This window comes from Anoplopoma fimbria, chromosome 18 (assembly GCF_027596085.1).
Source record: "Anoplopoma fimbria isolate UVic2021 breed Golden Eagle Sablefish chromosome 18, Afim_UVic_2022, whole genome shotgun sequence".
Lineage (NCBI taxonomy): Eukaryota > Metazoa > Chordata > Actinopteri > Perciformes > Anoplopomatidae > Anoplopoma > Anoplopoma fimbria.
Window position 1 is genome coordinate 723,814 of NC_072466.1, and position 17,327 is coordinate 741,140.

The following is a 17,327-nucleotide window of genomic DNA, read 5'->3' on the forward strand; positions in this document are numbered from 1 at the left end:
GCAATACAACTAATAAAGAATAATCATAACAAACTGGATGAACTACGGAGTAGGATTTAACTGAAACTAAATCAAACTTAAGTAGAACTTTAACTTATGAACGATAGCGCAATGATTTCGTGATAAAACGTTATCTTGTCAGTTTATTTTACAATAATTAGGTTTTCTTAATTGTATTCTGTAAAAAAAGAGCATTTAAATCAACAATTCACAAAAACAAAATGTGCTTTTTAAACATTTAAATGTTCTTTATAGAGAAACTCATACCTGTTGTTGAGCTTGAATAAGTCAGAATGTGATACAAAGATCATAGTTTGTGCCTCGTCTGTAATAAAGTAATGTAAATATTATCTCGTCAATGATTCACCGGTGAACCTTGAACACAAAGCAGCTGCATGGCTCAATAAATACCGTCATAAAACTAGGAGGGTAGTTGAGGAGTTTGGTCCGAGCAATGGGGCCAGATGTAGGGAGGGAGGAAGTGAGGAGGGAGGAAGTGAGGAGGGAGGAAGTGAGGAGGGAGGAAGTGAGGAAGGGACGATTGGCCTCCAACTTCTTTGCTCCAATTTGGAGGCACGTTTACACACAAACCAACATGACTTCGTACATTTATAAGAGCCTTTTTAAAAACATCTCATGGTTAAGGTGTTCCGGTCAGATTTGACTTGTTTCCAGTTGAAATATTGTATGAATATCCTTTTATCTTTATTTTATTGAAACAAGGCTTCTGAAGCCGCTATGTGAACATAAAACACTGGTTATCATTTTATTTAACATTTTAAGGTCTCTAGAAAAAAAAGTACATCTGTGATGTTGAGAATATTAAAGAGTCTTGGAGGTTCTGTGGATACAACTTTTCTCAATCTCTCGTTTGGGTTGGGTTTGAGCCACAAAACTACCCAGAATGCTTTACTGCTTCACGCCATACTGTTAAAACCCCAATGTTCTCTGCCAGACCCTATTTTTATTTTTTTTAATGTAACAGCACAAAATTAAAAACAGTCATTTAGATTTAGTGGTTATGAATGGATAAATTAGTTATGAGGTAAAACACTATTTGCTTTGGAAATCCTGAATCTAAATTTAACTCTCTGAAATAAGAATATAAAATGTCTCAATGCAGCAATACAAACACTGATATTGGACTCAAATAGCTGCATCAGGTATCGCTGATGACGGGCCGATCTTGTATCAGATACCAGTATTTTAATAAAGTATATTAATATCAATGTTTTTATTTGTTACATTTTGTTTTACGAAGTTAGTGAATCAACGTTTAAGTCGAGCCTAATGTTTCCTTAAACATAAAAGTATGATAGAGCGTATTGATTAAACACGGTTATCGGATCGTACTCCCTGTCTGCCGATACAGAGACCCGGTATCTGTGTCGGGACGGGAAAAGTTTCAATGCAGCTTAAACGCAGATCTAGAGCAAGATGAAAGAAAAGCTGAATAAATACCCCCATTAAATAAACAGCCAACATAAAACCCAAACTCATGTGAACTCCCGACCTCCAGAACCAGGAGAATCATTGACAGCCCCTGCTGGTTGAACCTGTGCACTATGTTGCCAGATTGGACGTTTCTTTTAGCCAAATTGGGTTACTTTGAATCAAGTTGGGCAGCTAGAGGAAAACTCTTTAATATGATTGAATCATTACATTTGAGAATTGATTGACATGAGTTATATATTCAATTGTAGTGATAACGGAGGACCTTCTTACCTCGGCGCCATCATCACTGACACCAACATGTGAATTTGTGTTTAGTTGTCTGACAGCACTCACAGTGATTGTAAGCAGCAGATTTGAATATAACCCAAAATGTAAAACAGTTTTTAAGCTTTTAGTATTAGAATCAAAGGGAAAAACAATCTCCAATGTACACAGTAGATGTCACAGTTCTTCTTCCATACACTCATGTCATTAGCTCTCTCAATTCCCTGTCACTCTGTCTCTCAGTTCACTCTGGCCACTCCCAGCTCACAGTCAGTCACAGCCCAGCCCCTTCTCTCACCACCAATCACTCACCTAATCAGTATTACTCAGTGCACCTGTCTACCACGCCCACCTCATCAGCACCATCCCTCTCACCTGCTCACTCTGCTGCACCTACACCCTGCAGTATTTAAACCCCAGTCAGTCACACACTCGCTGCCAGATCGTTCGCCGCATTCATGCCAGACCTTCCAGCAATTTCCCGTGGACTGACTTCCCGTTGCCGACCCTGCCTGTCTGGACTTCCCTGCCTTGCCTCATTATTTTTATTTTATACTTTAATAGCTGCTTATTCAGTCATGCATATTTAATGTTGCGGCGAAACACTGAAGATTTTAAGGCAAGTTTCCAGGGGTTATAAAGTGAAAGCAATGTGTAATGAAATAATTTACAAGATCCCTCTGGAATTCTTGCAGATCGTTATTCTGACGTCCTGAAATACGGTCTATATATGCTGCGTTCAAACATTTCAGTTTAAGCATTCAGACTGACTCTCATCGAAGTCGATGGAGTCTTCTCCAAAGTTGATGATGCTTTTCAGTGAGCTCAGGATCAGCGAGTCAACGTCACTGTTGCGACATGGTTCAGCTGGACTGAGAGGATCCAGCTAATGTGTACCAGTTTTTGACGTTGAAACAGTTAACAATTACGACAATATAACATTAATGACGATTGACATTAATTCTGTTGCTGTTAATTCAATTTATTTATTTGAAAAAGGACAACATTCAGACAAATGTAAATGCACCTGAGTTAGCTGAAGGCTAGTTTTCATCGGTAGTGCCTTTGCCTGATGCTGTTAGGCATCCTGGAATAATAACTATGATACGATACATGAACTAGTTAAGAATATACTACATTGTGATAAAAACATAAACAATACAGTGGTTATTATCCAATAACAAGGAATAGCTCAACCACTGATTGGAAGTACAGTTTAGCCGCCTCGGTTGATGGGAAGCTACTGATGTCATAACTTTATTATGACCTTTTTTATGTTAGTTTTGAAGTTCAGGTTTAAATCTACGTGTACTCCTAAATATTTGTTTTCTGGGACAGTTTGTAGTTGCTCTCCTGAGATGAGAACATCTCGCTCTACAACTCGGCTGTGGCCTTTGGAGAAAAACATACAAACTGTTCTCAACACATTCGATTGCAAAGAACATTGGTTAAGTCAGGATGTGACCTTCAACATCTGTCAGCTTGGTGGCAACCTCTTCTGTAGTTTTAATGTGAGTAAAAGTTAAGATATATCACTTTTTCCACACAGAAGGAAGATCATTAATGTACATGCTAAACAGAATTGGGACCAGTATAGAGCCCTGTGGGACACCAGTTGATGGCAAAGGAGCGTTAAATGTACAATTACCAATAAGTATTACTATGTTAATCTAGTATTAGTCATATTACATATCTTCACAGCTAATTTTGCAAGCTAAAAAGCAAATGCTAAGTGGCTACTGTATGTTGTACTGTAAGTGTTAGCATGGCTAACTTCAGCAAGGAGAGTAATGTTAAGTGAGCTATAACATTTGAACTACAGGGCTTAAATCTAAAGCCTGTTCAAAGCAATTGATTTCTTAGAAGCTTAAATGATGAAATTGTGAAAAAGAAGAAGTTTAGTAACTAAATAGCAGTGTATACATTACTACTTAATTTGGTCCACATACTTCCACAATGCAACCATTGGCTTTGTGTTAATACCTGCTATTCAGCGGTGAAGCTCTGAGGCTCGCAGGTGGCAGAATTTAAAAGAGTCAAAATCAATGTTTTAGATGGACATGTGCATATTCACTTAAACTGCCAGTCATGCATTTAAGAATCATTCCTCAACATCTATCATTTGGAGGAAGTCATTTCCAGAGTTGATGATGCAGCTCAGTGTGCTCAGGATTAGAGCGTCGGTGTCATTGTTGAGCTTGACTTCTTCATGGTAGTTCTTCACGGCGAAGATGCAGTTCATTGGGATGCCAACTTCTTTACTGAACTTCTCCATCTGTGTTTAAAAATCAGTTAAATCTCAGTTCATAGATTACAGAATAGCGCTTTGTAAATAAATACTGGAAATACAAAACTATATTCCATTTCAAGTAATAATAATAATAATAATATACCGTTTTCTTCAGTTCCTTGCTCTTGTAGACATTCCTCACATCTTTTTTGATCTCAGGGCAGAGCACATCAATTTTGGTGAAGATGGCTACTTGTGGAAGCTCTGCCGGATGAAAAATGTCATATATGTAAGTATTATTCATTATTCTTTCTTGAATAAGTACAAACATCGGCTGTAAAACTGGTCATTTTATGTCGGACAGATTTGTTCAAAATAAGTTCCCCTGGGCAAATCCGTGAACGTAAAGGACGATCATTTATATTAAAAACTACTGCACTCCAGCTTTAACATGAACCTATTACATTGGACATTTATCCAAACTGGCCACAGGTGCTGCGAAAACTATTAAGAAACCAACGGGAGCAGGGTGTTTGATTCTTAAATGTATTTGGGGTAGTGTCCCGTTAAAGCCCTGTTTGAATGGGACTATTACCAGGGGAACATGGGATTTCACTTAATATTATTAAAAACATGTAATATGAGTATTCAATATTGTAAATATTATATTTTATAGGCCTTTTTATACCTATAAAATGTTCAAAAAGAGCCCCTTCTCTGGTGTGAATGGGTCTCCATGCTGTGTAGCCAGATCAGCCTCCTGAATTTGCTGCCAAAAAGTTGTTAAAACTTAAATGTTTAATTCTCAACGCAGCATCAAACTAGAAACCTTGCAAACATTATTTTTTTTCAAATTGCATCTCAAATCACAGAGATGGTGATTCGCAAGGGACTGAAATAATAAAATATATAAGGGTCGGTACTTTGTTGTACAGTTTTTCATTTTTAATTGACAAGGAAGCGTTCTTAAGATCACTGACGAACCACTAGAGGTCCCCAGGTAATAATCTACTGGTCTGGTGATAAAAGGAGTCACTTGGATTCATGAAGCCCAAAGTGGAGAAGAATAAACATGATTCCTCACCCAGATCACTAGCCTCCTCTCTGATTTCCCACAATGCAGTCAGAACTTTATCATCCATCCGAGCTACTGTGTCAGCATCGATGACAGAAACCAGAACATGCACTTTGTCGTTGACATTTGGGGCATTGTTGTAGTATGGATCATCCTTCGTTAACTTAGATTCAGGATTGAACTGAAAATGAAAGTCAGATCTAGTTAGAAGATGACAATCCAAACGATTACTACAGAAACATAGTTCTTTGTTTTTTACCTGCATGATGTCAGTTTTAAAATGCAGTAACTCTACCGTGTAACTGTCCTTCACATGTCCCTTCAACGCCCGCTTGAGATCTTTCACATGGACTTTTCTGTTTCTGTAGTTGCTGTTTGTCATGCCCATCATGTCATTGATGACAAAAGGGTAAAAGGTGTCCAGGCCGTCCTTTTCAAACTGGTAGGTCGTGTACTGTGAACCATAAATGGAGAAGAATGCAGTTATGATGCCTGTTCTGCCTGGCTTTAAGTTGTGTTGACTGAACTGTAGCGAGGCTGGACGAGCCTGGCATAACTAAAAAATGGAGGCTCCTCCATTTGTTCCCCGAAGCATTCTTCGCTCCCTCTCTTCAGCCAAAAAGGCGTCAACTCTGACACTCCACAGGCTGATAGGAAGATCTCAAGTCAGCCCGGGAAATACGAACCAATGAATAACCTTCTTCCTAACCCCCCCCTCTCTAGCTGATAACGTGACATCGGGAAAAGCAAACATGAAGGGATGAACTCAAGCATGCCTTTCGTTTGTATGTGTAAACAACAGCAAGGAACTAAACCAAAAAGCTAACAGAGGTCAAAGCAATAAATTCCTTGGCTCAAGAGAACAGGATCCACACTACCTATCTCTGCAATTATTCCTTGTATCCCTGTATAATACTGCATAAGTCTGTGAAACATTCAATAACCCCAACCAAAGAATTTCCCATTTGATTTCAGCATACTGCGTCTTTCTCGCGTAGTTGTGGAGTGGAAAACAGAGTTAAATTCATTTTCAGATATTTCAGATCGGACTCATCATGTGACCATATTGCCCTCCAGTGGTCAATTGGTGATAACACATATCTGACACGCATAACCTCTGTTAAATCCTGTATACCAAATGTATGTAACTGAAATCCCATCTCTGCATCCATACAAGTGTGTAAGGTCTATTGAGCTCATAGTGAAGAAAAGTACGTGGGACATTTGTTTAAAATGTTAGATTAGTCAATTCACTAAACAAGACCACCGACACTAGGGACAAAGGAATCCCAAATCTTGGCAAAAACAAAGCCATAAAATCAAGCCACACCCTGGGACCCGACACCTATCCTGAACAGATAAAACCAGGAGATTTCCTTTCTTCGCTCTCTTGTCCTTTTCGTTTTTGTCCGTGTTAGGTGTCTTGTTAAGTGTTAGGCAGCTTCACACAAGCTCCCGTTATTTTATTTTAGATCAGCAGTTTTTGTCAATACTTTTCTTCCTCAAACTCCTTTAAGCATCTTAGAATCATTCTTTTAAGTAAGCCTTATTTTATTTTAATGTACATCTGTTGATCTCGTGAGACATCAACTTTAATTATTATCGTTTAGGCCAAAACCAGATTAGTTGGAGAATATCAACGAGTAGTCTGAGTTATCAAACTATTCAGAGCTCCATCCCTCTCCACACACTGGACCGGATCCAACGCCCGTCTTGAAGCAAGACACAAAGAATTCAGAGACTTTTGCCTGCTGATGGAGTGAGAACCCCAGAGACAGCGGAGAGCCAGCGGAGCCAGCGGAGAGCCACCGGTCCGTGAACCCTCAACTCCACCCTCTTCACCTCCGACGGACCGGAGAGTCCGACGGCAGAGCTGAAACCACCGCTGAAGCAACGGCAGAGACCCGCAAAAGGCATCCGGACCCCTCGGCACAAAGTAGGAACATCTCAACTGTACTGTGATCCAGAGTTGATGTAGGAGATATAGAAGCTCTGAATAATAATATAGATTGACCAGATAGAGCAGAGATAGGAGAAAGAGGAGACCTCAACTTTTCTTCACTATTTGATATAATATTGCCTGATTATTTGAAACCCATTCATTCATGTTTTGTATTGTTCTTTAATTAATAATCCTGTCATCCATTCATTTAATTCCCTTTTTAATAAATTACCCATGTATCGCCAAGCCGTTGTCTGTCATATTGATTCAAAAGGTTGGAACTATGAGGTCACTGAAATCAGGACTTACGCCTGAGATATTGAGACTGGATAATTTGTTACCAAATTATTGATCATATTTTTATTATTTTCTCCTATTAAGGACTGGTGCCCCACAATTTTTACGTAAGCAATATTTTTATTTTAACGTAGTCATTAACAACGCTACAGAACAAACAGAGACGCATCAACACTTAAAGTTGAAACACAAAGTTAAAACCCCCTGCTAGCATGTCCTAGTGGTATTATTGTTGGTGCCGCTGTCCCTTGACATAACCGTTTCGCTTTCAGTTTTCCTCCGAGCCTAACAGCTGTAGGAATCCCAATTTCTGGATTCTTGCGAGGTCAAGAGATCACGCAAGAACCGTGGGATCCGATATCACATACAGATCCATCACGTCAGGCTTCAAGTCAAGCGTTTGTGTCAGGGTGAGCCAGAGCACGGACCAATCAGAGTCCTGTGAGGAGCTACTGGCTGCTGGGGGCGGGGCTTATGTGTGTGAGATGACACGGAGCGACGACTAGGGATGGGTATCGTTAGGACTTCATCGATACTAGAACTCTTATTGATACTGCTCGCTCGGTTTGGTTTCTTAACGTTACTCTTATTGTCTTTTATTATTTTATGAGAAAAAAGACAACTAATTAAGAAAAATTTAGAACCAGTTCCTCTTTAGAACCGGGTTTTGGGGGGCGTCCCTAGTAACGATTGTTCTTCTTAAACAACATCGGCTGCCGAAACGTTAGCATAGCTAATATCAAAGCAACAGTTCTATCAGGACTGGAGAGTATTGCTTCGTTGAAAGAAGAGCAAAGAACGACAGTGAAGGATTTTCTACGTGGAGAAGATCATTTCAGTTTCAAAGGAAATAAAGAGTTTTTCCTCTTGGTTCTGACGACAAAACCCCCATGTTGTTTTTTATTACCTTCATAAGTATGAGAGCAACTCATAACCCTCGGCTACACTACCGATGGCTAGTGGGGAAAACAAAAGCAATACCCTCTTCCTGTTTCCATTGAAGCACTTCCTTTGTACCGTAAAAGGAGATCATACCTGCTGGCAGACAGAACTGCTTATAGGGAACCAATGCAAGAAAAGTCTAAATCTTAAATCTATTAAAAGTTAAAGAAAACCATGTCTCTATTGCGCCTTTAAAATGGAAACCGGAGACTTCCTGTGTACCTTCTTGGTGAAACTGGAATGAGAGGTGTTAGCAACCAGAGCCTTGGTGCACATTCTGCCCTGTAAGACACTTTGGACGGAGTTGATGAAACTGGACTTTCCAGCTCCAACCAGTCCATGAAGAAGAATCCTGAGCTGCCGGCCTTCAGTCCGAGGTTCATAGTCCTTTACATCCTGCAGAGCTTTCTGCTTGTCTCTGCTCAGAGAGGGAAACAACACAGACAACAAATGTATATTAATGAGCAGCTCAGCAGACAAATCTCGCAAATGATTTCTGGACTCCTGTGGTTTTGTTGCCTAAACCTGACTGTTGGTTTAGTTGCCTAAACCTAACTGTTGGTTTTGTTGTTTAAACCTAACTGTTGGTTTTGTTGCCTAAACCTAACCGTTGTTGGTTTTGTTGCCTAAACCTAAGTGTTGTTGGTTTTGTTGCCTAAACCTAACTGTTGTTGGTTTTGTTGCCTAAACCTAACTGTTGGTTTTGTTGCCTAAACCCAACTGTTGGTTTTGTTGCCTAAACCTAACCGTTGTTGGTTTTGTTGCCTAAACCTAACTGTTGTTGGTTTTGTTGCCTAAACCTAACTGTTGTTGGTTTTGTTGCCTAAACCTAACTGTTGGTTTTGTTGCCTAAACCCAACTGTTGGTTTTGTTGTTTAAACCTAGCTGTTGGTTTTGTTGCCTAAACCTAACTGTTGTTGGTTTTGTTGCCTAAACCTAACTGTTGGTTTTGTTGCCTAAACCTAACCGTTGTTGGTTTTGTTGCCTAAACCTAACTGTTGTTGGTTTTGTTGCCTAAACCTAACTGTTGTTGGTTTTGTTGCCTAAACCTAACCGTTGGTTTTGTTGCCTAAACCTAACTGTTGGTTTTGTTGCCTAAACCTAACCGTTGTTGGTTTTGTTGCCTAAACCTAACTGTTGGTTTTGTTGCCTAAACCTAACTGTTGGTTTTGTTGCCTAAACCCAACTGTTGGTTTTGTTGTTTAAACCTAACTGTTGGTTTTGTTGCCTAAACCTAACCGTTGTTGGTTTTGTTGCCTAAACCTAACTGTTGTTGGTTTTGTTGCCTAAACCTAACTGTTGGTTTTGTTGTTTAAACCTAACTGTTGGTTTTGTTGCCTAAACCTAACTGTTGGTTTTGTTGCCTAAACCTAACTGTTGGTTTTGTTGCCTAAACCTAACCGTTGTTGGTTTTGTTGCCTAAACCTAACTGTTGTTGGTTTTGTTGCCTAAACCTAACTGTTGGTTTTGTTGTCTAAACCTAACTGTTGGTTTTGTTGTCTAAACCTAACTGTTGGTTTTGTTGCCTAAACCTAACTGTTGGTTTTGTTATCTAAACCTAACTGTTGGTTTTGTTGTCTAAACCTAACTGTTGTTGGTTTTGTTGTTTAAACCTAACTGTTGGTTTTGTTGCCTAAACCTAACCGTTGTTGGTTTTGTTGCCTAAACCTAACTGTTGGTTTTGTTGCCTAAACCTAACCGTTGGTTTTGTTGCCTAAACCTAACTGTTGTTGGTTTTGTTGCCTAAACCTAACTGTTGGTTTTGTTGCCTAAACCTAACTGTTGGTTTTGTTGCCTAAACCTAACTGTTGTTGGTTTTGTTGCCTAAACCTAACTGTTGGTTTTGTTGCCTAAACCTAACTGTTGGTTTTGTTGTCTAAACCTAACTGTTGGTTTTGTTGTCTAAACCTAACTGTTGGTTTTGTTGTCTAAACCTAACTGTTGGTTTTGTTGTCTAAACCTAACTGTTGGTTTTGTTTTGTTGCCTAAACCTAACTGTTGGTTTTGTTATCTAAACCTAACTATTGGTTTTGTTGTCTAAACCTAACTGTTGGTTTTGTTGTCTAAACCTAACCGTTGGTTTTGTTGCCTAAACCTAACTGTTGGTGGTTTTGTTGCCTAAACCTAACTGTTGGTTTTGTTTTGTTGCCTAACAAAACTGTTGGTTTTGTTGCCTAAATAAAATGTTTTGAGGGACATAAAAAAAAAACTACTGTTAAAAAAATAGATTTATTTTGTGACTTGTGATGAACTGCTGTGAGACTCTGTTGTTTTTGTGGAGCAGTTTATATTTTGGTAGAGCAGGGATGTAAAATATCCATGAAAAGTTTTGTTTAGGTCTATAAATGGACATACACTGTATTTTGAAAAAATCAAGGAAATCAGAGACACACTCACCCCCAGTTTACTGTCCTCCATGGGTCACCAAAAACTGAAAAGGACACATGTTCATATGAAATGAAACGATAATACAACATTTGTTTAACTTTTTATAAATTATTTTCAAAAATGATCTTACGTGGATCGGGTGGAGGGGGTGAACTGAACCATCCTCCCATATCTGCAGAGTAGAACAGACACAAATTCAGTCATAAATGGTGAACTTAACCGAACACCCACTAAAAAAGAAAGCAATAGAATATATCAACGTTATATTACATCACAGTGTATTTATTTGTTACTTGTTAAATTGAAATGGAAAAAAATATACATAAACGTGTTGATTGTAGCTTTTAGGATTAAAATCAAAGTGAAAAACAATCTCCAATGTAAACAGTAGATGGACCTTTCTAGTCTTACGACCTCTCAAAGCGCTTTACAATACATGTTCATTTACTGATTCAGTAAGAAAATCTCACGAACATAATGGGGAACATCCCAAGTCTCTTAACTGCATCCTCGTTTCCCTCACTTGCGTCTTAGTCCCACCCACCAGGGGTGCATGGAGAGACGCAAGGAAACCATGCGAGGAGAGAGGAAACGAGGAAACCATGCGAGGAGAGAGGAAACGAGGAAACCATGCGTGGAGAGAGGAAACGAGGAAACCATGCGAGGAGAGAGGAAACCATGCGAGGAGAGAGGAAACGAGGAAACCATGCGAGGAGAGAGGAAACGAGGAAACCATGCGAGGAGAGAGGAAACAAGGAAACCATGCGAGGATAAGGAAACAGAAACCATGCGAGAGAGAGGAAACCATGCGAGGAGAAGGAAACTGAGTAAACCATTAATAAGGAAACAGTAAACCATGCGAGAGAGAGGAAACAGTAAGGAAACCATGCGATTAAGAGAGGAACAGTAATCATCAGAAACCATTAATAAGGAAACAGTAAACCAGGCGAGGAGAGAGGAAATATTAATAATGACACAGTAAGGAAACTGTAGTAACCATTAAGAATGAAACGAGTAAAACCATGCAGGAGAGATTAATAATGAGGAAACCATGCGAGAGATTAATAAACGAGGAAACCATGCGAGGAGAGGAAACCATTAATAATGAACACAGGAAACCATGCGAGGATTAATAAGGAAACGTACTAATATTAACCATGCGAGGACTGAGAGGAAACAATTAAACCATGCGAGGAGAGAGGAAACGAGTAAATCATGCGAGGATTAAGAGTAATCATCAGGAGTAGTAATATTAATAATGCGAGGAGAGTAATCACTGTAGTAATATTAATAATGACAGGAAACCATATTAGGATAATGAAACAGAAACCATCAGGAGAATATTAATAATGGAAACGAGGAAACCATGCGAGGAGAGAGGAAACGAGTAACCATCAGGAGAGAGGAAACGAGGAAACCATGCGAGGAGAGAGTAAAACGAGGAAACCATTAGGATAATGAAACAGAAACCATCAGGAGAGAGAAACGAGGAAATGAGACGTCCTTTCCCTGTTTCTGATGACGGCAGCCGCTGATCACATGATCACTGTACGAATATTAATAATGACACAGTAATCATCACTGTAGTATTAATAATGACACAGTAATCATCACTGTAGTAATATTAATAATGACACAGTAATCATCACTGTAGTAATATTAATAATGACACACAGTAATCATCACTGTACTAATATTAATAATGACACACAGTAATCATCACTGTACTAATATTAATAATGACACAGTAATCATCACTGTACTAATATTAATAATGACACAGTAATCATCACTGTAGTAATATTAATAATGACACAGTAATCATCACTGTAGTAATATTAATAATGACACACAGTAATCATCACTGTAGTAATATTAATAATAACACAGTAATCATCACTGCAGTAATATTAATAATGACACACAGTAATCATCACTGTAGTAATATTAATAATGACACACAGTAATCATCACTGTAGTAATATTAATAATGACACAGTAATCATCACTGTAGTAATATTAATAATGACACACAGTAATCATCACTGTAGTAATATTAATAATGACACAGTAATCATCACTGCAGTAATATTAATAATGACACACAGTAATCATCACTGTAGTAATATTAATAATGACACACAGTAATCATCACTGCAGTAATATTAATAATGACACAGTAATCATCACTGTAGTAATATTAATAATGACACAGTAATCATCACTGTAGTAATATTAATAATGACACAGTAATCATCACTGTAGTAATATTAATAATGACACAGTAATCATCACTGCAGTAATATTAATAATGACACACAGTAATCATCACTGCAGTAATATTAATAATGACACAGTAATCATCAGTGCAGTAATATTAATAATGACACAGTAATCATCACTGTAGTAATATTAATAATGACACACAGTAATCATCACTGTAGTAATATTAATAATGACACACAGTAATCATCACTGCAGTAATATTAATAATGACACAGTAATCATCACTGTAGTAATATTAATAATGACACAGTAATCATCACTGTAGTAATATTAATAATGACACACAGTAATCATCACTGTAGTAATATTAATAATGACACAGTAATCATCACAGTAGTAATATTAATGACACACAGTAATCATCACTGTAGTAATATTAATAATGACACAGTAATCATCACTGTAGTAATATTAATAATGACACAGTAATCATCAGTGCAGTAATACTCATGATGACCACTAGTCTAGCCTCTGCTCCTCCTGGTCTCTCTGTCTGTTCCTGTGGCTGTTGGCTGTTTTCCCGGTTGGACTTCTCTGCGTGACTCAGCTCGTTTCCTGTTTCTTTCTGTTTGTTCAATCCTGAATAAAGCTCATTCCAACTGTCCAACTGTATTAAAGTCCTAAAGTACACCTGTGACATGCACTGAGTATTTATACTGTGTTCTGAGTATTTATACTGTGTTCTGAGTATTTATACTGTGTTCTGAGTATCTATACTGAGTATTTATACTGTGTTCTGTGTATTTATACTGTGTTCTGAGTATTTATACTGTGTTCTGTGTATTTATACTGTGTTCTGAGTATTTATACTGTGTTCTGTGTATTCATACTGATGTCATTATTAAATAATCCAGAATATGATTATGTTTTTTCCTAAACACTGGCATTCACTTATTAGGCTCAATGTTTCGGGGTAAATTGGAATTACATAACTCATCAACCCGACACTCAGGAACTATTACCCTCATGTAACAGAATGGAAAGAACGATAAATGATGTAAAAAGTCTTTCTGCTGAAATACAGACAATCTCTCTCTCTCTCTCTCTCTCTCTGTCTCTCTTTGTCTCTCTCTCTCTTTGTCTCTCTCTCTTTGACTCTGTCTCTCTCTCTTTGTCTCTCTGTCTCTCTCTCTCTCATCTGTGATCTGTCCTCACTCTGGTATGAAATTCCATCGATGATGATCTATATCAGGGCTGCACGGTGGTGTAGTGGTTAGCACTGTCGCCTCACAGCAAGAGGGGCCAGGGTTCAATTCCCGGGCTGGACAACCTTCTGTGTGGAGTTTGCATGTTCTCCCCGGGTCAGCGTGGGTTCTCTCCGGGTTCTCCGGCTTCCTCCCACAGTCCACAGACATGCAGCTTAGGTGCATTGAAGACTCTAAACTGCCCGTAGGTGTGAATGTGAGTGTGAGTGGTTGTTTGTCTCTATATGTCAGCCCTGTGACAGACTGGAGACCTGTCCAGGTGAACCCCGTCCAGGTGAACCCTGTCCAGGTGAACCCCGTCCAGGTGAACCCCGTCCAGGTGAACCTGTCCAGGTGAACCCTGCCTTCACCCAATGACAGCTGAGATCGGCTCCAGCACCCTGCGACCCTTAACTGGATAAGCAGGTTACGGAAAATGGATGGATGGATGGATGATCTATATCAGATCAGTGTGATCGGCTGCTGAAATAAGAGCTTTGGGACGTACCCACGGTCTTTACGGCCTCTGGCTGTGATAAAGGCTTTATTTTTTAGCAATGTGAAGAAAACATACTTTTCAATCCCGACGCCGGATTTTGGAGGTTGAGAGGACATAATCATAACAACTAGATGAACTACTGAGTTTAACCAAAAAACAGGATTTAACTGAAACTAAATCAAACCCAATTAGAACTTTAACTTGTGACTGATGCAAAATGACATTTATCCAACATGTCTCCAAGTATCTACAAGTGTTACCAGTGTAGAAATAAAACAGAGGCTCCAGTATTTATACATATTCATAACCCTGCTGGTCTCAGGAGAAACAATCATGACTTCCTGGTCGAGCTGAGGAGCTCAGAATTGAATGTTTTTACAGATTCTGTTTGAAGAGAACAGTTTATTCAGGGCCAGATTGTTGAATATGACATGTAGAAGAAAAACTTGTTGATGAAATATCACAACTTTCAGTTTCGTTTTGTTTTGTAACGGAAAAGTTTGTCACACTTGATGTGTTCAAGTCACCGTGACAAACGGTTTACTTTTTTGCAACGTGAAGAAAACACACTTTTCAATCCCAAGTTTAACCAAAATTAATTAACTTGTGACTGATGCAAAATGACTTCATGATAAATCTTGTCAGTTTATTTTACAATAATTCTTGTATTCTGTAAAAAAAGATTATAATCAACAATTATAAGAACTGTGCTGTTTAAACATGTAAACGGTCTTCATAGAGAAACTCATACCTGTTGTTGAACTTGAAGACGAAGTCAAAGGCAGAATGTGAGTCCAGAGACTAAACAGAGCAGTTTATACCTCAGCACGCAGTGACTATACAGATATTTATACCAGCAGAAAACACTTTCACTTTCACCTGCTCCCCTCTCCCTCTCTCTCTGCTGGGTGTGTCACCAGTTCATCCATCCCTCTGCCACCTACTGATAACAGTACAAGTGATGAGTGTAGTTTATTAGTTTATTAGTGAGGCAGAAGTCCAGTCGTTAGCTACTGTAGTTATTTTATTTATTTAATTCATTTATTTATTGATTTTATTATTTTATTTAAGTATTTGTTCATTTATTTTATTTTATTTATTCTATTCATGTATTTATTGATTTGGGATTCGGGAATTAAGGAAAGAAGCAGGGTTGCGGTGCAACGGGTTTTATTGGGAGTCCGGTCACAAAAAGGGAAATCATATACAAACTAAGGTTCTTCCGTAATCGGGAATCACAAAAAGGGAAATCATATACAAACTAAGGTTCTTCCGTAATCGGGAATCACAAAAAGGGAAATCTTATACAAACTAAGGTTCTTCCGTAATCGGGAATCACAAAAAGGGAAATCTTATACAAACTAAGGTTCTTCCGTAATCGGGAATAAGGGCGCGGGTCCTCCTGGTCCAGCCCTTCCTCGTCGGGTTCTGTCCTCTCCTTTTGGCAGTCCTCCAGTCCACATGTGCTTTCCGCGCTCCTTCCAGCCATGTGCTCTCCCTCTCTCTTCCTCTCTCCCGCCCTTAAAGCTCCTCTCTCCTCGTTCCCCAGGTGCCCCCAATCTTCTTGATTTCCTGGGCCCGGTTGATGTTCCCTCTAGTGCAGCTGGGTGGAGGGGGAGGTACCTTCCTTCCACCACCCGTCCACGGGGCGGGTGCTGCAGCGGCTGGCCCCTGGCCAATGGCGTGGGGTTGCCACACACCCCCATCCTCAGCAGCAAGCCGGGGGTTCCTCCTGTTAGCCCTAGGCAGGCGTCCCTTCGGGACAGTGCGTCGGCGTTACCGTGAGCCCTTCCGGGTCGATGAACCACCTGGAAGCGGTAGTCTTGCAGGGCCAGGAACCAGCGCGTCACCCTGGCGTTGGTGTCCTTGGCCGTTGCCATCCACTTTAGGGGGGCGTGGTCGGTGACCAGGCTAAAGTTCCGACCGAGGAGGTAGTAACGGAGCTTTTCTAGGGTCCACTTGATTGCCAGCGCCTCCTTTTCCACCGTTGAGTAGGCCCTTTCGCTGGCCAGGAGCTTCCGGCTGATGAAGGTCACCGGATGCTCCTCTCCTGACCGGACCTGAGATAGAACGGCTCCCAGCCCCACCTCAGACGCGTCCGTGTGTACCACGAAGGGGAGGCTGAAGTCCGGGGTGATGAGCACGGGCTCGGTGCAGAGAGCCTGCCGTAGGTGGGAGAAGGCTTCCTCAACCTCCTCCGTCCACTTCACTCGGTCGGGTAGAGTCCTCCGGGTTAGCTCGTTGAGGGGGCTGGCCAGTGTTGCGAACGCAGGGATGAACCTCTGATAGTACCCGACTAGTCCCAGGAAGGACTTCACCTGTTTCTTGGTGGTTGGCCTGGGCCAGGTCCGGATGGCTTGCACTTTTTCGTCCTGGGGTCTCACACAGCCCCTCCCGACTTGATAGCCCAGGTAGGAGGCCTCCTCCAGGCCCAGGCGACACTTCTTGGGGTTGGCCGTGAGGCCGGCGGTTCGAAGCGCCCCCAGGACGGCTCGGAGGTGGTGGAGATGGATGGTCCAGGTGCTGCTGTGTATTACGATGTCATCTATATACGCGGCAGCGTATTCTCTGTGGGCCCGTAGGATCCGGTCCATCATCCTTTGAAAGGTTGCGGGTGCCCCATGCACCCCGAACGGGAGGACGGTGTATTGATATAGCCCGTCTGGTGTGGCGAACGCCGTCTTCTCCCGGGCCCGCTTGGTGAGGGGGACCTGCCAGTATCCCTTCGTGAGGTCTAGGGTGGATATGAACCTGGCCGGGCCCAG

The 17,327-nt window shown here is 40.4% G+C and overlaps 1 protein-coding gene across 1 annotated transcript; it reads right to left on the bottom strand.

Annotated features, from left to right (window-relative positions):
* Window positions 1-2,660: 2,660 nt before the first annotated feature.
* On the bottom strand, window positions 2,661-15,443 carry LOC129106847 (interferon-induced protein 44-like). The gene is made up of 8 exons (XM_054618103.1): window positions 15,314-15,443; window positions 10,724-10,765; window positions 10,603-10,636; window positions 8,428-8,623; window positions 5,320-5,478; window positions 5,034-5,205; window positions 4,113-4,213; window positions 2,661-3,994 (listed from the first exon to the last, which is right to left on the bottom strand). The coding sequence occupies exons 2-8, from the start codon at window positions 10,761-10,763 to the stop codon at window positions 3,821-3,823; spliced, it is 876 nt and encodes a 291-aa protein (XP_054474078.1). The 5' UTR covers window positions 10,764-10,765; window positions 15,314-15,443; the 3' UTR covers window positions 2,661-3,820.
* Window positions 15,444-17,327: the final 1,884 nt, after the last annotated feature.